We start from the raw sequence: 22,996 nt of genomic DNA, 5'->3' as shown, positions 1-22,996 counted from the left end.
CAAGTGAAAATTTACTTGAAACAGGTGAAAATTGTCCAATAAGTAATTTTTCTGGTGATGACTCTAAATGTTGAAATAGCAGTAAAACCACATTCATTGATGAAATGACATAAGGGATGGAAAGGAGGGATGGCAGTTTTACAGGGGGGATGATTTTGACCGTTTTTTTTTCAGGGGGGATGTCGTCCCCCATCATCCCCCCTCAACTCCAGTACTGCTTAAAACAGGACATGGAAACCTACAATCCCAAACCAGAAGTATCTGGCAAACTAAGTAAAACAAAAAGAAAGAACAAGAAGAAAAAGAAACATTCATCCTGATGTTTCTGTCTCTCAGAGGAGGTGGAGTCACCGTACAGCAGCGCTCCAGCTGCAGCTTCTTTGTGTTTTTAGTGGAAAAAAAGGGATGTATCTTAACAAATAACACGAAACTGACAAAAGTAAACACAATATTTCTGTTTTCGTACCGTCTGCAGATGAATAAAAGTCAGTAAAGAATCAGTTCATATTCTGCAGCATCTCTCTTCCCGTCTGCCACGGCGTTGTAAAGACGAGTTCTTCCCAAAGGTACTTTCACCTGAACCTGCTGTCACCCTGATACTTCCTCAAATAAGTACTTTTCAGAACCTAATATCACACCATTTTTTCTGAATTACACATTTGAGCTAAAAAGGGATTTTTGTTTTAAATTGGATGGCTTACGTCCTGTCAGCTTCCACATCTGCTTCTGCCGTTTTGTTTAAACTGAGATTCAAAGGTGTCTGCGGAAGGTGCAGAATTAATCAGTCAAAGAGCCGTCAAACAAGCTTTTATCTCCGCGACGCTTTCATCGCCCTTCACCGTTCCAGGAGAGCTTGGTAGATCTCTGATTTCAAAATCGTGGATAACAGTCGTTTTCCATCAGGCCGTATATCAGTCTCTGCGCCTTGTCGAAGCAATTTGGCCCCGGTTGGGAGATATTTTCTCTGATTTCTTTTCTTGTCGCACCGTCAATGTTTATCTGTGTTCAGAAAGCATCAAACATTATTTCACTTCTTCACTCGTGTCTGCTTGGATGTATTTTCACATTATAATGTTTTCAGAAAGTTGAGTCCGTGTCCAAACATTTCAGAAAAAACTATTTTGAGAACGAAGGAAAGATAGCCGTTAATCAGAAATGTTGTCATAGTAAGTGTGAGTGAAGTTTTAAAGGATTGACAGGCAGAAAGCCACTGCCAAGCGGAGGATGATTTAGTTTCATTCATGTCTCGCCGGAGAAAAGCCGTACCTGTCTCGGTGCATCAACTTGGACAAACTCCTGGTAAATCCTTTTGGCCGCGGCCTCTATTGCCGTCTCGCTGGAGATGGTTCTGTAGTCCTGGCAGGCCAGCCAGAATAAAAGATTCTCCTCGCTGTACTCCGTCTTCAGGAAGTCTTCAAACACCAGCTGGCCGGCTGCAGACGGGGAACAGAAATAAATGTTGAACTGACGTTCAAAAAGAAGCTAAAGGGTTGTTGCTTGCAGTTTGGCTGTCAAAGGTGGGTACTGCTACTACTACTGTCATTTAGCGGATGTTTTTGTCCAAAGCGACTGATATCTGAGAGAACACAAGCAAGAAAGACCATCTATACCAGGGGTCGGCAACCCAAAATGTTGAAAGAGCCATATTGGACAAAAAACAAATGTGGCAGGGTGGAGGAGCTGCAGGCACTCAGGCTGACGGGACCCAGGTGTGGCCCATCAACCTCTCCACCCTGCCAGCCTTATAAGGGAGAGACAGAGAAGCTGCAGAGTGGAGGAGCTGCTGCTGGAGAAGGGTCTGCTGTGAAGGTGTTGGTGCACGTGTGAGCTTCTGGTGAATAAAGTTTGTGCACTAAAACCCTGTGTCCTCTGTCCTGTCGGTCGGGCCCCCGTAGCACTAGCCGTGCTACAACAAATATGTCTGGAGCTGCAAAAAATGAAAAGTCTTGTATAAGCCTTAGAATGAAGGCAACACATGAAGGCAACACATGAAGGCAACACATGCTGCATTTATCTATATTAGTTATTACTGGGGGAAGACTTCGAGAAAAAAGACGAAATTTTGAGAAAAAAATTTGAAATCTCGAGAAAAAAGTCGAAATGCTGAGAAAAAAGTTAAAATATTGAGAAAAAAGTTGAAATGTCGAGATTAATGTTGAAGTACAATCTCGAGAAAAAAGTCAAAATGTCGAGAAAAAAATCAAAATTTCGAGAAAAAAGTCGAAATGTCGAGATTAAAAAGGAAAGGAAAAAAGGAAGAAAAAAAGAGAAAAAAAGGAAAAAAAGAAGAAAGAAAGACAAAAGAAAAAAGGAAAAAAAGAAAAAAGAAGAAAAAAAAGGAAAAAAAAGGTCAAACATTTTGCTAAAGAGCTCTAGAGCCGTGGGTTGCCGATCCCTAATCTATACCGACTACAGACCTTTGACATAAGACAAGGCAAGTTTATTTGTACAGAACAATTCAACACAAGGTAATTCAAAGTGCTTTACATCAACAGTAAAAGCGGCAAGACACAATTAAACAGTAAATAAAATGAAATGAAATAAAATGATAAGAAAAGAGGTCAGAAAGACTGAGTGTCAGAAAGACTGAGTGTCAGAAAGACTGAGTGTCAGCGTAAACTTTCAGTTTGAGCAACTGGAAAACATCTAAAATGGGAAAGAGCTGTTGTGTGATCGACTGTACTCATAGATTTAGCAAGAAATCAGAGTTATCGTTTTACAGACTGCCAAAAAATAAGCTTAATAGAGACAAATGCATCGCTGCAATTCACAGAAACAACTGGATTCCAGACACCGAAACGTGGATTTGCGGTTCCCATTTTGTATCAGGTAATGTTGGATTTTTGGGTAGCTAACGTTAAACGGTCAAATCATAAAGTTCGGTTTCCTCATCACTTTAATTTCTACAACAAATCCTGCCTTGAAGTCGGACCAAGCGTCAAGACTTTTGTAAGCCTTCAAGCTTTGCTTCGTGTATTTCCCCGGCGTAGAAATTAAGTACATATAAATATCAGGAAACTGGATTTGTGGCCAAATATTAATGTCCATGGACCACTGGTTCTTGGTAACTGTACCAAATATTAATGTCCATGGACCACTGGTTCTTGGTAACTGTACCAAATATTAATGTCCATGGACCACTGGTTCTTGGTAACTGTACCAAATATTAATGTCCATGGACCACTGGTTCTTAGTAACTGTACCAAATATGAATGTCCATGGACCACTGGTTCTTGGTAACTGTACCAAATATTAATGTCCATGGAACACTGGTTCTTGGTAACTGTACCAAATATTAATGTCCATGGACCACTGGTTCTTGGTAACTGTACCAAATATTAATGTCCATGGACCACTGGTTCTTGGGGTAACTGTACCAAATATTAATGTCCATGGACCACTGGTTCTTGGAAACTGTACCAAATATTAATGTCCATGGACCACTGGTTCTTGGTAACTGTACCAAATATTAATGTCCATGGACCACTGGTTCTTGGTAACTGTACCAAATATTAATGTCCATGGACCACTGGTTCTTGGTAACTGTACCAAAGCTCTTCGGCTTATATGATCCTCTTGTTTTCCTGGGGCCGATGGCACTGCTGCTAGTGTATCTGAGGGTTAAGCCTGGCTCAACGCACGTAGGCTAAACAGGGGTTTATACTTCTGATTTATTAGTTGCATCGGACTGTAATTAAAACGCCAACCACTAGGTGGCAGTGTAGGTGCTACTTCTGCAGCACAGGACCGAGTTTCCTTATGTTTATGTTGCTCAGAAATAGCAGTGGAGCAAACAAAACACATTTAACACAGATGACAAATGTTGAGCATCAGGTGTTTTACAGACATTGCAACAAACTATCGTCTACAGCGAAGAAAAAGTAGTGGCATGAAACTCATAAGAAAAAGAACAAACCCACCATTCATGTTTCTTGTGGTGTGCATCGACATGACACATAATTACGTTTGGAGAAAGGTGCATGTCCGGCTACACCGTCATGTTCAGACTTACGCCATAGCTACAGTTTAGCTTTGATGCAGAATTATAAATCAGGCTAAAGAGTTTATTCTGGTATTAAATGTTAATATGATATAAACTGGAGTGATGTCTTCAACCCTTTGGCACCACCATTAGTGCCTGAGGTTTAACCTAAAGCTGAATTTAAGCTCAATTCCACTGCTGTGTTCTGTGCTGTACAACCAATAAGCCCTCAAGGATAATAAAGATATCAAAGACCAAAGACTAAATGTACCTCACCCTTCACGCTAATCTTGTTAGTGCTTACTCTCATTTAGGTCTCTGCAGAACTAACAAATAAAGAAAGAAAAAGTGATTTCATCCAAGCTGTACTGTCTGCAAAGGCTGGCACTCAAAATTATAGTGTACTTTATAACTCTGAAATTAGCTTGCAAGTGGAATTAGCCTTTATATCAACATCCAAACTGGAAACTTCACTTTGTACGTACTTGAAGTTTCCAGACATTTAAACTGTGATTCTTCTTAGACAGAGAGCAGCCATGTTCAACTTCCTGTGCAACCTGAACATTTGTGATGTAGGTAGTATTATGTTAACGTGTGTCCAAGTCACATGAAATTATGTTTCATATGTTTGTGTTTAGTCATAGTAAACTACAGAGAGCCATGTTACTTCAGCACAGCCCAGAAAACTGGGAGGGAACGTCCTATTTACATCATCATGTATGCAAACATAGTCAACAGAGAAAAGCATAGACATATATAAAGGCTAGATGACTCGTCCGTGCTGCTGCCAATGCAGAGCGACGTCGTCACACGGCGGCCATCTTGCCACAGGAGAGCTCGCTCATTCACACTCATACAAAAGTACGTTTTTCAATGTTTATAATTATTCACAAGTATGCAGTGTCATAACTACATCTCTGACGTTCATAACAAACCAAACTGTTTGAAAATCTGTTGAGAATTGAGCAAGTTAAGGTTGTTTAAGCAGTACAGGCACCATTAAACACAATGTTATGAGTGAGCGAGCTCTCCTGTGGCAAGATGGCCGCCGGTGAACGACGCTGGAGCCTTGAGTCATCTAGCCTTTATATATATCTATGGAGAAAAGCAACAACCCCACCCCAACCCCTTTTTAAAAATGATTTGTCTTCTTCTCTTATTTGTTAATAGCTGGTAAACAAGTATTGTAGTATATACTGCCACCAAGTGGTATGGAGTGGTAGTTTGCAAGACCAGTGCATCCCACTAAAGCCTGATTTAAAGGAGCATGAGGCAGGATTGAGGCAGGATTTATGAAATAAATTCGTATACGTTTTAAGTTTTCTAGTAATAATTTCAAATGAAGCGTTCCAAACTAAAAAGAATGTTTCCTCTAGTGTATCTCTCCTTTGCCTTGAACAGGCTGTGTGCTGCAAAATGTGCTGCAATTCGGTCCCGAATTTCCCGCGCTGTCCTGCGGATGTGACGTCACATGACGCTGCATGCACATTCTCCCCGTTCTCCCGTGCCGGCTTCACTGTTGGCTGCAGTACCCCCAACGGCCGTCGTGGTGAAGGGTGGCGCTAGAGAGTCTCATTTCTTAAAAGGAGCCACAAGCTCCTTTAAGGCTCTGCGTTAAAACAACGCAGAGCCTACGCCGTTACCGTGACGCCGTTGTGAACCCTTCAGAGGAGAAGGTTACAGTTGTAGCCTCCTTGGTTTTACCCAATCACCAATCCTCTTATCCTCTTATTTCCACATTCCCTTGAAGTTCTGACTGACCGATACAGACTGGCTGCAAAAGCGAGTCAATCTCCACTGACTCCCATGTGATCATTTTACAGTCTGGTTAAAAAAAATATTGGTCTCAATCGTTTGATTTCACCCCCACAACTCTGAGGAGAGGGGGGGGGGGGGTTTGTACCACGCCAGGAAAGTTTAGATAAAGCAATACATTTCTTTCTAATATGCCAGTCGTTATCCCTTCCTCATCCATAATTGTCACACTGCCACGCTTAGCGAATCAACCACCTTGCATTGTCTGAATGTGAGAGTCATTTTTGATTTTTCAAGCCCTCTTTTTAAGACCAAATCCTGCATCAGCATCATTCTGCAAAAATCCATAGTTCTTGCTATCAGCTCCTCACACCTGAAATAATTTAAGGGGCGCATTCATTTAGCAATGACTCCAACACAGTTGGTAAATACTTACTATATCTTTTGGGAGCACGAACAAATTGCTAACGGCGAGCAGCAGCGTTTCCCATGTGACCAGCTGTTTCTATGACAGTAATTCGATGAGTCCAGATACGTCCAGAAGCTCCATGTTCTTAAGTACAAGAGTTTTTAAGCACAACAGAATTCACCGCCACAGACGCTGCTCATTTTTCACCGCGGTTACCTGATTTGTCACAAGGTAAATGAAGTAACGAAGGAACAAGACAACAATCATCTTCAGGGGGACAGTTAATCTGGATACAGGAGGCTGCAGGCAGAAATATCCCACTACAGCTGAATTAGTTTTATTTGAAGTAACAGGGGAAGAAAGACAGCAGGACGAGGCAGAAAAACAACTTACCTGCCCCTTCTGTCATTTTTAGATAGAGAGCATTAATTTGGAGCGGTGACAGTGATGCGCTGACTAGAATCATCCTGCCTACACTGACAACTCAAATCACACGTCTCCCGTCTGCCACATCAGCCTCCTAACTCACCGCCAGATACAGTAGGTGAACTCCAGCCAGGAACATCCTCCATGGTCTTAAAAACGTTCAGATTGACAGGACTTCCTGGGCCGAGCAGCAGCGCTTTGAGGGTAAAACAGCAGGAAAAAGCACTGAGAAAGCAGCAGAAGGGAAAGAGCACATTTGGACTTACTTTTACACTCCAGAAGACGCTCGATTGACTCTCCCCATGCCATGACTTCAGCAATGGAAGCCCTGCATGCAGAAATGGAATTAAAAGACCCAGACTGTAATGTTTGATGGTCTACTAAAGCTCATGTACAGGTTTTAATGTTTTAGTAACATGTTTTTGTACTACTTTGTAATACTGCACATTGCTTACGGCAGAGTATTAGGGCCAGGCAGGAGAAAAAAAATGTAATATTTAAGAGGAGGAAGATTTTTTTTTCATTATGCACTTTGAAAAAAAAAGTTGAAATGTTGAGAAAAAAGTCGAAATCTCGAGAAAAAAGTCAAAATCTCATTAATGTGATTAATGTTGAAGTACAATTTCAAGAATAAAGTTGAAATTTTGCCTTTTTTCTCGACATTTCAACTTTATTCACGAAATTTTGACTTTTTTCTCGTCATTTCAATTTTTTTCTCGAAATTGTATTTCAACATTAATCTCGACATTTTGACTTTTTCCCGACATTTCGACTTTTTTTTGCCATTTCGAGTCAAAATTTTGTGCATAAAGTTGAAATGTTGAGAAAAAAGTCAAAATTTCGTGAAAAAAGTTTAAATTTATTCTTGAAATTGTATTACAACATTAATCTTGACATTTTGACTTTTTTCTCGACATTACGACTTTTTTCTTGAAGTGCACAATAAAAAAAAATCTTCCGCTCTCCAATATTTTCTCTCCTGCATGGCCCTAATACTCTTCCATACATTACTACCACACGGTAAAGGCTATGTAATCTGTAATATTCTACGACATCATGGCCAGTTTTTGGTAACTACTAAGCACAATTAAACGTTATTTTATCTTCTCCTCTCTAGTTGCATCTTATCATGGTATCAGTGTGTGAGATTGATCAGTCAGCTGTAAATTGGAATTCTCCTACATTTTGGCTGTATGAGAACGTTAAACAAGTGGACCGGGAGGGAAAAAAAATACATTTGGAAGCACAACTATATCATCATATTACATCAAATTAGTTATTCATTAAAGTTTTATCTTTAAATGGGCTAATTTAGCCGATACACATCATTTAGAGAGCATTTCTGTTGATCGTTGTCTCTTAATTGGATGCCAGACATCAGATTGGTGAGTGTTGTTGGAACTGGTTGGAAATCCCTTCCTGCCCAGAGTTACATGAGTATAAATACAAATAATGATGTAATGGTAATCTCTCAGCTGTGAGAGCGACCTCCTTTTTTTATTTTAATGATTCCAGCGGGGACAGTAGGGTTGTTGCTGCGTAAGAGAATCAGACGATAACGAGTGAGAGCAGTGAGAAACACAAGGAATTACTGCGGCTGAACGTGCCGGAGAAAAGATCAAACAGCTTTAAGTTGTAACGTTTCTGCCGACAAACTCATCGGCTCAAGGATGAAAACGGTGCTAACATACAGGACTGTCTCAGAAAATTAGAATATTGTGATAAAGTTCTTTATTTTCTGTAATGCAATTAAAAAAACAAAAATGTCATACATTCTGGATTCATTACAAATCAACTGAAATATTGCAAGCCTTTTATTATTTTAATATTGCTGATTATGGCTTACAGTTTAAGATTAAGATTCCCAGAATATTCTATTTTTTTAGATAGGATATTTGAGTTTTCTTAAGCTGTAAACCATGATCAGCAATATTAAAATAATAAAAGGCTTGCAATATTTCAGTTGATTTGTAATGAATCCAGAATGTACGACATTTTTGCATTACAGAAAATAAAGGACTTTATCACAATATTCTAATTTTCTGAGACAGTCCTGTATAAATATATATATATGTATATATATATATATATATATATATATATATATATATATATATATATATATATATATGTATATATATATATTGTGACGGCCTTACTAATTTGTGTGTCTTCACAGCAGTTCCTGTCCTTGTGGCTGAAGAGGGGGCCGTCCAACCTTATTGGCCACACCTGAGGGAGTGGTCTCACCGTTATAAAAGGCTCAGTTGTCAGCCTGCTCACTCTCTCCCTGATTGAGCAGCAGACAGTCACATGGCCAACATGGTGAAATTTGGGTTTGCTTTGGTTGTTTATTCTGTTTTACACACATCTTCACCTACAAACACTCACTGCATACACTCACAACATGACAACATACTTTACTTTCTTTTGGGAGTATGTTTTGTTAATCACCTTTTTGTACCTTGAATTGTGTGTGGAGACTCTCTTTTGTTGCAAACTGTGAGCCAGGTTTGTAACAAATGGGGGCTCGTCCACTTTGGTGAGTAAGAGACAGTGATTGCTGTTGAATTTTGTGGCAGTTGCTTAAATTGAAGCATTGGTTTTGGAGGAGTCTCACATATTTAAAGGGTACATATGTGGTGATTTAGGTTGAATTGGATTTCAGGCTCAGTTGGTTACACCTGTAGATAATAGTTAACCTGCCTCATTTTTGTTGTTTGCTTCTGATCCGGTGTGAATAAAACAGCCTTGTCAGTGGAACTACTTCCCCGATAGGTATCAGAACGATATCCATTCGTGGATTCGTTGTTTTTTGTTTTAGTTTGTTGTTTTTGTGCATTAGTATGGCCACAGCCTTGTGCTTCGGGTACACATCCATGACTGACTAGGTAGGTCGCCCTTTTAATGGTTGCCTGGCCGGGTCATTGGGCTTAGTGTTTAAATCTCCCACCAGCGCTATTTGCATGAAGACTAGGGTTGAGACAGACAGTTAGTTTTCGGGTTAGGTAGGTAGCCAGGGGGAAGGTTGTTCCACATTGTGACTGTCATATCGGGTTGGTAGTAAACATTTGTAGTCAGTTTGTCAGGTTAGCCTAGAGTGTCAAGTGTAAGTACTTGGTTTTTGTGGGTCAGCTGTTGTTCCAATTATGTCTGCAATCGAGGATTTTTTGCAGAATCCCAGTGAGAGTCTGCTGGAGACTTGCACCAAGGATCGTTTGTTGAAGGTGGCAGAGCATTTTGGTGTTGAAATCCCCAGTCAGGGGCGTAAAGCTAACATTTTGTGTGCACTAAAGGATGGTTTGGTTCAGTTTGGGGTTTTGTCTTCTGAAATTGAAGGTAGTGACACCCAGTTGGCCGGGGACATTTCTCCTCAGGTTGAGCCAGAGCTGTCGCAAAAGTTTGTGGGGCCTATAGCTGGGATTGAGGTGCCTTTAACTTTTGAACAGAAAAAAGAACTGTTGACTTTGCAGCATAAATTAGAGAAGGATACTCAGGCTGTAGAGATGGAGAAGTTCAAATATACTATGAGGTTACGTGAAGCTGAGCTGCAGCAGGCGAGAGAGCGTCAGGAGTTTGAGCGTTACAAGCTGGACTTAATCAAGGAGGGGAAGATTCTTGATCCCATAGCAGTTGGGAAGGGAGCACCTGTGGCAGGTAGCTCTCTGACTTTTGATGTCTCTGGTTCTTTGCGGTTGGTGCCCAAATTTTCAGAGAAGGATCCAGATACATTCTTCTTGCTCTTTGAGAGGTTGGCCAAGAACAGGAAGTGGAGTGATTCTGAGCAGACCCTCCTGTTACAGTGTGTATTGACTGGTAAAGTCCAGGAGGCTTATTCTGCTTTGCCATTATCAGACAGTGTTAACTATCTCAAGGTTAAAATGGCAGTCTTAAAAGCATATGAATTGGTGCCTGAGGCTTATCGACAGAAATTTAGGAGTGCAAGAAAGCATGAGAGAGAGACTTATGTAGAGTTTGCACGTGAATTGTCTACCCTTTTTGGTCGTTGGAGACTGGCCTCTGATGCTCAGACTTTTGAACAGTTGAGTGAACTACTGTTGCTAGAACAGTTTAAAGAAACGCTTCCTGAGCGCCTGGCTATTTATTTGAGTGAGAAGAAGGCTAAGACTTTGGCTAAAGCTGCTGTCATAGCTGATGAATATGCCCTGATTCATAAAGTACGTTGGGACTATGGACGGAGGGATAATGTTGTTGGTGGTCATCAAAAAGGTACCGGGAGTGATTCTCTTCCTTTCAAGACAGGAAATGCTGGTAGCAAGTTGGATTCAGGTCAAACTTGTAACTACTGTTTAGGCAAAGGTCATTGGAAAGCTGACTGTCCTGTCCTGAAAGCTAAGCAAAAGTCCCAGCCAGGAAATCGCCAGGTTAAACCTGCAGCCTTAGCCGTTCCAGTACGGTTGACAGAAAACATGTTGAGTGAGAGGGCTGCGGCTATCGCTGCTGTTCAGCAGCTTACCAAGCCGTCAACATTAGCTGCTCATTCTTTGTCTGAGACTCTGTTTCCTCTTGAGGAATCTGTTGCTTCTTCTACAGAAGACTCTGGTCAGGCTAACAGTGATGAAATTGATCCTGGTTATCACAAGCACGTGAGTGATGGGTTTGTCTCTTTGGTAGGAAGTGATAAAAAAGTTCCTGTCAAAATTTTGCGAGACTCTGGTGCTTTAGACTCCTTCATAGTGGCATCTGTGTTGTCTTTTACATCAGCCACTGACACTGGTGATTCGGTTTTGGTCAGGGATATGGGGTTGTCTGTGTTCCCTGCACCATTGCATAAGGTAGTGCTCTCTTCAGATCAGGTCAAGGGGGAAGTAGCTTTGGCAGTGCGTCCTGCCCTGCCAGTTCAGGGTGTGCAGGTAATTCTGGGTAACTATCTGGTTGACGGTCCATTCCCAGGGGCCTCTCCCTCACCAGTGGTAACTTGCTCTCCTTTGGTAGACCAGGTTGAGTGCAGAGACCTCAAAGCAGCCATACAAGGGCTTCAAGCCTCACCTGGGCTACGTCAGCATCCCCAAACAGGAGCCCCTGATGTTGCACTGCGAGCTGTGCAGCATCGTGTCCAGCTCCGGGCAGATGTTGGGCCAGGCATCCGGTCCAGAGATCGACCGCTCGCCCTGCGCCTGGCGCATGAACAACGCCCCCACGCGGGGGTTCGAGGACGACGTGGGCCAGCGCACCACCCTGAGGGTCGTCTCCCACACCAGGGTCCCCCTGCTGCTGCAGAAGCCCCAGTACTTCTTCGGCCAGGCCAACGACACCGTCTACGTCGTGTGGGGGCCGCTGCAGAACATGAGGAAGGACGGGAAAGGCATCGTCTACAACATGCTGCGCCAGACCTCGGAGAACTACCCTCACGCTCGCATCTACGTCACCACAGAGGACCGGATGAACTACTGCGACATGGTCTTCAAGAAGGAGACGGGAAAAGACAGGATCCAATCTGGCTCCTACCTGAGCACCGGCTGGTTCCCACTCATTCTCTCCATGGACATGTGCAAGGAAATTCCATATCTACGCCACATTCAAGGTTTCGAAAATGTTGTGGCTGATGCATTGTCTCGTGCGTTGCCTGCATAATGCATTTTACCAGTTGTCCCTTTTTGCTCTGCACTGTTCTTCTCTCCCTCCTGCTCTTAATTTGCTTCCCCAGGTACCAGAGTTGCTGAGTGGGTGTGGGTTGGGTGAGCAGTTTGAAAGTGGATTTGGGATGTTCTAGTAAGATGAGAGAACTATTGAAATGTTCCTGTGTATTGTTTGTATTATGTTGTTTTGAGACCACCTTGGGGCCTCATTTATATGGGTGGGGGTGTGACGGCCTTACTAATTTGTGTGTCTTCACAGCACTTCCTGTCCTTGTGGCTGAAGAGGGCGGCCGTCCAACCTTATTGGCCACACCTGAGGGTGTGGTCTCACCGTTATAAAAGGCTCAGTTGTCAGCCTGCTCACTCTCTTGAGCAGCTGACAGCCACATGGTGTAATTTGGGTTTGCTTTGGTTGTTTATTCTGTTTTACACACATCTGCACTTACACACACTCACTGCATACACTCACAACATGACAACATACTTTACTTTCTTTTGGGAGTATGTTTTGTTAATAAATCACCTTTTTGTACCTTGAATTGTGTGTGGAGATTCTTTTGTTGCAAACTGTGAGCCAGGTTTGTAACAAAATATATATATATATATATATGTATATGTGTGTGTGTGTGTGTGTGTAAATGGTGAAGAGAGAGAACCAGAGTCCTGTGAGACTGATGACAGCTTTTTTAAAAAACTTTATTCTATATATACAATTGTGTATTGTTTCCATTTAGCCCCCGGCATCAAGCCAACACTGCTGACTCGGCTCGTTTTCAACACGGGAACTTACAACATCCTGAACATTTAAGTTGCTCTCATCATTAACACGAAACTAGCCTGAGAAGAAGAACAAAACTGTTTTGCTCAGGGGCCCAAATTGCGCAATTTTTGTATATTATTGCATGAAAGTCGGCACGGACTCAAACGTCTCCAGTCTTTGTGTTTGAGTCACGACCCTGCGGCCATGAACAGGAGCTTTAACCCCCCACCCCCTCCGTGTGAAGCAGATCCGTTTTCTTCTTGATCATTTGAAGAGCAAAAAAACCATGAAATTTCATCATTTCAGATCTGATTAAATATATGGTTCTGCATCAGATCCAGATCTGATCTAAATCTAAACTCTGGACAGAATGGACAATCCTGCAGCATCTACGTCCACGCAACTTCAGCATCACACTCGGTCCATATTCATCCTCATCAAACACGGGAGGAAGAACAAGAGTCTTTTCAATCTGCTCCTCTTCGTCATGTCAGGAGTGATTAGTGTTAGGAGTGATCTGCTTCCTCTGCAGGGGAACCGCTGCACACACACCTGTAATTAGGGCCCAAGCACTGGCAGTGCGAAGGCCCTATTGTATCTGTAGGAGTTTTTATCCTCGTTTTTCTTCCCACGAAAGGAGGGCCTTTTTTCCCCCTAAACGTGCCCCAAAAGTCACCAAATTTTGCACCAAGCCAGGCCTGGTGAAAAATTTGATATTTCATGGTTTGTATTAATGGGCGTGGCCTAACGGCTCAACAGCGCCCCCTAGAAAACGTTGTGCCTCAAGCCCCACAATACGGTTTGACGTACATGCACGAAAATCACTACACACCTGTATCATGTCACAACTTAAAGAAAAGTCTCTCGGCGCCATGGCCGAAACCATTTTCAATTAATCGTGTAATTTTGGCGCAATTTATGCCATTTCTTCGGCCGCTTCTTCGCACGAACCTTAACATGCACACAGGTGCATACATCAAAATGTGCGTCTCCATCCTGCGACGATGCGCATTACTTTTCTCAATCAAAAGCGTTACCGTGGCGACGATAGACGCCAAAAAGCGCACCCACCCTTCATCTGATTGGTCCATATTTGATAGTTCCCACTTTCTGCCATAACTTTTGAATGGTTAGACATAAAGTGTCATCGGACTCGGTTTTGAGTCCTTGACCATAATTGGTGAAAATTGCACGTGCGAGGGCCCGTTCATTGCTGCTTGCAGCTTTAATTATTATGTTGTTTATTGTTTATTTTATTGTTTATTGTTGCCTTTATCTCGAACAACAACAAATCACCATCAAATTAAATGTGTCAAAATATCAAAAAAAGCTAAACTTTAACAGTCTCATCCAGAAATAAAGAACAACAACAAAATGTGTTGGAGAGGGAACAGGAGGAAGCAGAACGCTTATTTAGTCCCGTCCCTTCCTCACAATATCAGATCATATGCCAGTGTTGGACCACACCCAGTGATCATGTGGACTGTTATAAATGTTTATGAACATTTTGTGAATGTATATTCAAACTTTGAAACCCTGGTCAACTCCCCCAGCCTGAAACTGGCTTTAATGTGCCTCCTAAAATGGTCGCCGTGCCATGAACTACAATCCCAGCATGCCTTGCGGGATGGGGCGGCGCCTGAGAGCGACACGCACCCAATCCCGAGCGAGGCACTGATGACGTCATCGCAGCGCGCGGAAATACAAAACTCTGTGCTGCACCGAGACTTTCCTCTTCTCTTCTCTTCAGCAACCGAGCCGGGACGCGCTTTGCTGTCCAGCAGCTTTTAAGAGCTGTGGGGGGGGGGGGGGGGGTTTCAAGGAGCCGTCGAGACCGGGCGCAAGGTCCGATCCCAAGGTCCGATCCCAGAGTGCTGCGCTCTGGACTCTCTTCCTGCCTTAACTCCTTTCTTTTTTCTCCGAGCCCTGTCCTCCATTCAGGACGACCGCTCCGGGAGCCAAAACCCGCCAGGAGCTCCAGCCTTTGGACCGCGAGGCCCTCGCGCAGCCCGGCGACACAACACGGGACGAGCCGACGTTCTGAAGGGAGGAACCGGCCCCCCGTGCGCAGCGAGGCGGTGTGTTGAGGACGCGGTCAGGAACAGAGAGCCGGTGTGAGGAAACCCCTGGCAGGACCGAGCCGCAGGCGACGGAGCCTGCGGCCTCAGATCCGGACTCCCGAGGACGCGTGAGCTGCGGTCTGGGCGATCAGTCACTGGTGGAGACCTGAATTTATGTTTAATGAAATTACTGTGTGCATATTACGGTTATTTGTTCATTTGGTGGCGCCGTTTCGCCAGTTGATCACGGTTTAAACCACCGGGAGTAACATCCGGTCTAGATTTGCACGTGGCTTAAAGAGGGTTCCGCCATCTTTAAAAGACCACAGGAGCCCGGCTTCTTTAAACACTGCAGCCACGTTTGAACTGTAGAGGTTCTGTATCATCTTTATTATCGCTTTGATTTCTCTATTTCATTCCATGCATTTAACTTTCATTTCATTTTCTATTGATGTTTTTCTATTTAATTAATGGTTTTATAATACTGTAGTGTGCCATAAGAATTATTTGGGGTGTTGCGTTTATCATCTTTTGACACCTGTATGTAAATAAATTCTGATTGATTTTTAATGAGTGGTTTCTGTTGTTTCATGCAGTTTGGTCACAATTGATTCGTTTGACAGAGCCTAGTGTTCGGATCTCACTCCTTCAATTATATTATAGGCTACTATACTTAAACCATAATCATATGAGACTGATTTTCTGCTGTTTAGTTATCATTTTTCCCCGGATTAAGGCCCTGGGGTGGTGCCCCTACGAGAATTATTATCATTTTGGTAAATCAATTTGATAAATAGTCAACTTTATTAATTATTAATAATATTCATTAATAGCCTTCGATAACTGATCAGCCAAGCTACCTGTGTGGCACAACACCAGGAAGTCGGCCATTTTCAATTAATCGTGTCATTTTGGCTCAATTTATGCCATTTCTTCGGTCGCTTCTTCGCCCGAACCGTAACGTGCACCCAGGTGTGTTATACATCAAAACGTGCGTCTCGATCCTGCGACGATGGGCATTACTTTTCTCAGTCAAAAGTGTTACCGTGGCGACGATAGACGCCAAAAAGCGCGCCCCCCCTTCATCTGATTGGTCCATATTTGATAGTTCCTACTTTCTGCCATAACTTTTGAATGGTTAGACATAAAGAGTTGTGGGTGGTGTCATCGGACTTAGTTTTGAGTTCTTGATCTTTATTGGTGAAAATTGCACGCGCGAGGGCCCGTTCATCACTGCTTGCAGCTTTAATTTCCATTATTCTCACCATAGATGTCTCCTATCAGCGTGTTTTCCTGTTTACTTTCATCCTCGTGCTGCATAAACTGCTGCAGATCAGGGCGTGGAGCAGCTGATATGAGTGTAAATGTGTAGTCGATGTTGAGAGAAGACTTTTCCCGACCCCATCCGAGCATTTTCACTTTGGCTCAAAGAGAAAATGCACAGCGCAGAACAAAAAAAAGTGTAAAAAGTTTTACACTACACAAGATTCAGGTCCACAAACAGACTGTTTTCCACCTTTTAAAGCGGAGGAAACTCTACTTGTCTGCATAATGAGCATTTTATTCCTGTGTTTTACTGTTTTTGTGTCTGAAAACAGAAAAAAAATCTCAGTTTTGTTTCTAGAAACTGTTAATAATCTGGCTTGTTCTCTCTCAGGCTGAGAGTCCTCTACGTCTTTGACTTTTAACAAGGGTTTAGCTCACCCACCTAAAGACTTTTCATAAATAAATAAAGTTTGCACTGAAAGGAAAATGCCCAAATCAGTCAATTCTGAAGGGTTTGTTTGAACGGCACTTTGAAGCGCATTAGCCAACCAGTCTCTGGGTGAGAATAAGGGATCAAAGACATCCTTGATGCAGATACTTGTTTCTTTTTTTTCTTAGTTTTTGTTCTTTTGATTGCATCATAAGGTTCAAAGCACAGTGAGCTCAAAGAATTCCAGCTCGTTCCTCCTTTTTTATGTTTCTTAGAAAGGGAAGAGGGAAAAGAAACTGCAGGCGTACACTTAGAAACAGAGAAACTCGGAGGGGAAAACTTTCAACAGACTGCGGCAGATCACACGCTACAAGACGATAGACAACTCTCTGCAAAATAATATACCCCACTTTTATTAGAGTGGCTTCTGGCGAGCGGGATCAAACGAGGTGACGTTAATGTTGAACGGGACTAAAAGCCCCCAGTGCTACAGGACCGGAGTCCCAACAATCCTTTAGCGTAAAAGCATTTATGAGGTCGTACTTACAGCATGTTTTCCTGGAGTCTTCCGTTGTTGTAATGGAAATGTGTACAGTAACTTCTGTTTCCCTGGCTGATTCCCTGCAGGAGCAAGCCTATGCACGTTCCTGCAGTTACAGGTGTGCCCATTGTTTACAGAAATGTCGGTTTGCACTTTTTAACCCCAAGCTCCTCAGCAGAAAAACGGAATCTTCCCACATCCCTCTTGTCACGGAATAATATTTCCACATCTCCCATTTCGGGTTTCTCAATTCTCATTTTTTCTCAAGATCCCAATCCCACAAGAAAAAAAAAATCAGGGGGGATGGTGGATTTGATCATATGGGGACAGATAATTTGTGCTGATTACAAATAATATAATATATTACAAATAATAGCAGTGACCAAAACACCTGCAGAAATACTGCAGGAATGACATAGCAGCAGTTAAATGCAGCCTTCTGTAAGCTTTAAATATCCACTGGGCTTACATCAAATACATCAAAACACAACAATAAAAAACACTTTTCTGAACTTATCAATATGACTCTGTCCTTCATAGGATAAGTAAAATGGATCACTGCAAAAACTCACAATCTTAACAAGAATATTTGTCTTATTTCTAGTTAAAATGTCTCATTTTAGTAAGAAAATCTCATTACACTTAAAACAAGACACATCACTGGAAAAAAAAACAATTTTCACCTGTTTCAAGTAGATTTTCACTTAAAATAAGTAGAAAAATCTACCAGTGGAACAAGATTTTTTTGCTTGTAATAAGAAGATAAATCTTGTCCCACTGGCAGATTTTTCTACTTATTTCAAGTGAAAATTTACTTGAAACAGGTGAAAATTGTCACATAAGTTATTTTTCTGGTGTTATTTTTCTGGTGATGACTAAATGTTGAAATAGCAGTAAAACCATATTGATTGATGAAATGACATAAGGGATGGAAAGGAGGGATGGCAGTTTTACAGGGGGGATGATTTGGACCGTTTTTATTTCAGGGGGGGATGCCATCCCCCCTCATCCCCCCTCAACTCCAGTACTGCGTATCAGTGAGTTGTGGATCCATGAACCAACCGAGTCCAGAGATTTATGTTAGTCTGGATCAGTACAGACTTCCAGATCAGTACAGCAACACGCTCTCGGCATGAGCGGAAAGCTGATAGCTGGAAGTTGGTTAGTGCATTTTGGAAAATGTACAGCATGTAAATAAAGTTGGGAACAAATCAGTAACTTATGTCAACAACCTGTACAGCACCGGAGGAAGGCAGCGGTGATAGATGTAGCAATGTCAACTGACAGAAATATGAAAAAGAATCATCCCTGGCTCCGTCAGCTACTGCTTTTGTGCAAAAGTACTATCAAAAGATGCAAAAGGAGGAGAGTCCAAGGCTTCTGCTTCTCAAACTAAGTACCGATCCAGTTCAATGGAAGCAGAGGCCATGAACTCTCCTCCTTGTGCATCTACTGATCCTCATCATCAAGCGAGCGAGAAGGACAACAAAGAGTCCTTTTATTCACTTCTTGTGCACATACAAAAGTAAAAAATTAAAATGACCTCGGTTTGTCTGCAGAGACTCGATCCACGCTATCACTTATTGTATGTGGAGTAACATTTGTGAGTCTTGTCAGAGACATGAAATAGCTATTTATTCTGACATCGGTACTAACATTAATAACATATATTGAGCCAAAGTCATTTCTATTCTGCTCTACTTCCAAACGGCCTCGTTTTGGTCCTTTACCAAAGTTTACACTCGTTTAATAACAGACCTTTGGTTCGTTTTACTCAATAACGTTCCTTTTAAGAAACAGTGACGCAGGATGCTTGAAAAAAATACAACGTTTTGAGAAAAGAAGCAGCAGAGGTCTGGAAAGTGAAGGTAGTGTTGTTGCGAGAGGTAACTGGAGCTCTTTGGCCCGTGACACTCAAACTAGGAAAGTGACTCCTGCTAAGTTACTGTAAAAAGCCAGTAGTTGAATATATAATCACCTCATCAAGAGGACACGGCCTGCTTCAGTGATGCAGCTGTAATGGAAAAATAACAACGTATTCTACATTTCGGACACATGAAAATACTTTATACAATGCACTTTGATTCCAGACTCTTGGAAATGCAATCATCTTATCTTATGCTCTTTTTTTTTGTTTAACTTTATCTGAATCCAGGAAGGAACCACTGATCACCTGACCATTTTAATTTATTTCTTGACTGTTTACAGACTTGATGACATTTGGCATCACACCACATCTATGGATTATTATACATTTACTTACACAATCTTTGTCTATAAAACACACCTACACCTTGGAGCAAACCATCAGTGTGCAGTTATACTTTGTTGTGATTGAATGCTGATCCTTGCAAGGTTTTCTTAAATGACATAAAGACCATTTGGTTATTTTCTCTTTATTTTTCTCTTAATTTTCAGATTTCCACCACAATTTTTACCACAACACCTTTGTTTCATTTTACTCAATAACATTCCTTTTAAGAAAAAGTGATGCAGAATGCTTGAAAAAATACAAAGTTTTGAAAAAAGAACTAGCTAGAGGTCTGGAAAGTGAAGGTAGTGTTGTTGCGAGAGGTAACTGGAGCTCTTTGGCCCGTGACACTCAAACTAGAAAAGTGTGTTTTGATAGGCTAGGTTGGTCTAGTTGGAAAGCTAGACCCCGAATTATGTGGGACGGAAGCAAGTTCCGAAGCTCTAGGACGCCCCGTTCCGGAGATACAGGGCAAAACGTCCCCCCATTGAAAATGAATGGGAGCGAAAAAATGTAAAAATTACACCAAGTGTTTTGTCCAAAAAGGGTTAGGGTTAGGATTAGGGGGTTTAGCAACCTTTGCATATCAAAACCTATTGCCTACTTACTATTACTCTTAGCCTACTAACTTAGTAAGCTATATATAGGCCTTTGTGGCGATGACTACCTTGCTCATGGTGTCGTTTTTGCGATTGGAGCAAAGGATCATGGGAAAAAAGTATTTTTTTAATAACTTTTGATAGGAAGGTCCTAGAGCTTCGGAACTTGCTCCCGCCCCACACAATTCGGGGTCTAGCTTTCCAACGAGCCTATCCTTGACCTTCTACGAATGAAGGTCATAGAGACTCGGGATTGGTCTCGTTGGAAAGCTAGACACCATATTATGTGGGGGGGGGGGAGCAAGTTCCGAAGCTCTAGGACGTCCCGTTCCGGAGATACAGGGCAAAACGTCCCCTCATTGAAAATGCATGGGAGAAAGTGTCACCAGTTTCAGCAGAGATTAGCAGAGTGTTAGCAACAGCTAAGTTACTGTAAAAAGACAGTAGTTGAATATATAATCATCTCATCAAGAGGACACGGCCTGCTTCAGTGATGCAGCCTTCGTTTGGGATTCAAGCGCATGACAATGGAAGCAACTCCTGCCCTCAGCCGGGGTTACAGCACAATATCTCTCAAGCAGGGGGTTAGTGTTATCCATTTTCCCTTTTTGTGCATCAGACATCTGTAAAGGTAAAGAGAGGCTTTTGTTCCAGTTCACACGCCACCCCAGAGAGCACCGAACTCCCCGGAGGAAAGCAGGAAAGCATCAGCGGAACGAAGCAGATGCTCAAGTATCAGACGGAGGTTGGGGTGGTGGGGTGCGGCGTCCTCGTCTAACGGAGAGGGATGGGGATGTGGAGAGGGATGGGGCCATGAAAATGACTGATGGCAGCACAAATGGCAGAGCTGTGATCAAGAGTACAACGGAGGAGGGGGAGTGAGGAGAGGAGAGGGACAACACTGACAGCTAAGCACACCTACCTGTCCGCCCAACTCTCGTTTTCCCACTTGATTTGCAAGTCCGCGGGACACTTTCGGTGTATGTCACGGAGAAAAAGAACAGGTGTCATAAAAAACGCTGTGAATGGGATTTGCATGTGTAATGAGCTCATGGGAGATGCTGAGTTTTCATTCCCAACCACAACCCGTCAGAAATGCACCGTGTGAGGGATCCATCACCGCGTCAGCTGCAGCCTCTCCGCCGTCCTATCGTTTCATAATGATGAAAGATTCTTTTTTGTTCCCCTTTTTCTTCACAATGATGACTTAATCACCCCCGACATTTCCCCCTGAGGTCCACTCTGGTGCTAATTTGTCGTGAAACCAGAAACCAATCTCAGTCAAACACAACACCAGGTATCTCCCCAAATGAAGTCGTCTGCTGTGGCACTCAGGCCACATGTCACCAAGATTATCACTGATTATCACTTTTTATAGCCTAATTTATTCCTTGCTCCACCTTTTCAAATGTGTAGTCGCCACCAATTGCATAAATTAGGAGAAACATAAGATGCTAGCTCTGGTTGTTAGTTAGTTAGTTAGTTAGTTTTTTGGTCCTTTCAATTTCCACAACACAAATAACCCAAAATACAGGTGTAAATCGTCAGTGTAATACAAAATAATTATTTTTTTTTATATATTTTAACTAAAAACCAAGGACCAAAAGGTGTAGACTGAAGCCTAAGCTTATGACACCTACCCTTTTCACAAAAAAAGTTAGCTTTTATAAACTAATGCATTTAGGATTTAGAGAATGAAACAAAATACATAAATAAATCCATATGAGAAGTTGCCCGAGTATAAACAAAATAACTGTACACACAAACATACAAACATCCATACTGTGTATGTATATATATTAGGGCTGTCAAACGATTAATTTTTTTAATCGCGATTAATCGCAGAATTTCAAAAGTTAATCGCGATTAATCGCATTTTGAATTGCATGTTTAAAATTCTGTTATTTCGCATTTCAAGGCAGTTTTAAGCCCATAATGTAAATCATTTCTTACCATTGTGTCTTAATTGGGAATCAAATGAACACAAAGAAAGAATTTCCTTTTTGACCTTTTGTATTTTCTTTCAAAAAAGTGCCATGTAGACCAACTTAAAACACTGTCTACTTCAAATACAGTTTTTCAAATTAAACAAAGTGCCATATAGACAGGGCTGCACATAATTATTTTGGTCTGGTGCTCAGAGGAGCCCCTGGATATGTGACTTGGAGCTCCAAAAACGCGGTGACCCGTCTCGCCGGATCGATAAAAGAGGGATGCAGGAATAAGTTATAGGCAAAACGATATTTATTCACTTATAAAGATGAATGGCTCAATATGGTCCTTTACAAAGTTAATTTATTTCAATAATTCAACTAGAATATGGTGTAACAGTTAATTTATTTCAATAATTCAACTAGAATATGGTGTAAAAGTTAATTTATTTCAATAATTCAACTAGAATATGGTGTAAAAGTTAATCTATTTCAATAATTCAACTAGAATATGGTGTAAAAGTTAATTTATTTCAATAATTCAACTAGAATATGGTGTAAAAGTTAATTTATTTCAATAATTCAACTAGAATATGGTGTAAAAGTTAATCTATTTCAATAATTCAACTTAAAAGGTGAAACTAATATATTAGCTCGTCTTATTACATTCAAAGCAAGATATGTTGAACCTTTATTTGTTATAATTTTTGATGATGGAATTGTTTATTGATTTCATAAAATATTCTCTAATTTATTTTTTATTTGGGGTTTTCATAAACTTTGAGCCATAATCAGAGCAGCGTCTTGCAGGTAACTGCTGCACGCAGTGACGGACGCTGGCTGATTTATGGTTCCGCGTTGCACCAACGCAGAGCTTACGGGGTACGATACGCGGGAGCGCGAACGTACGGTGCGCGTCGCTGCGTAACATCATGCAGCCACTTCTCGGCGAACACACGTTTTCTGTTTCTATCCACGGGTAGTGG

At 41.8% G+C, this 22,996-nt stretch overlaps 1 protein-coding gene across 1 annotated transcript; it reads right to left on the bottom strand.

Annotated features, from left to right (window-relative positions):
* Nucleotides 1-350: 350 nt before the first annotated feature.
* Nucleotides 351-17,252, bottom strand: LOC133457916 (regulator of G-protein signaling 1-like). Its single transcript, XM_061737299.1, is given in 5 exon segments — nucleotides 351-873; nucleotides 876-999; nucleotides 1,267-1,433; nucleotides 6,839-6,900; nucleotides 17,236-17,252. Coding segments are annotated over 5 exon segments (396 nt in total). The 5' UTR covers nucleotides 17,241-17,252; the 3' UTR covers nucleotides 351-835.
* Between the last annotated feature and the right edge of the window lie 5,744 nt (nucleotides 17,253-22,996).

The sequence above is a fragment of the Cololabis saira genome, chromosome 13, assembly GCF_033807715.1.
Source record: "Cololabis saira isolate AMF1-May2022 chromosome 13, fColSai1.1, whole genome shotgun sequence".
Lineage (NCBI taxonomy): Eukaryota > Metazoa > Chordata > Actinopteri > Beloniformes > Belonidae > Cololabis > Cololabis saira.
This window is presented reverse-complemented; position numbering and strand designations above follow the sequence as displayed.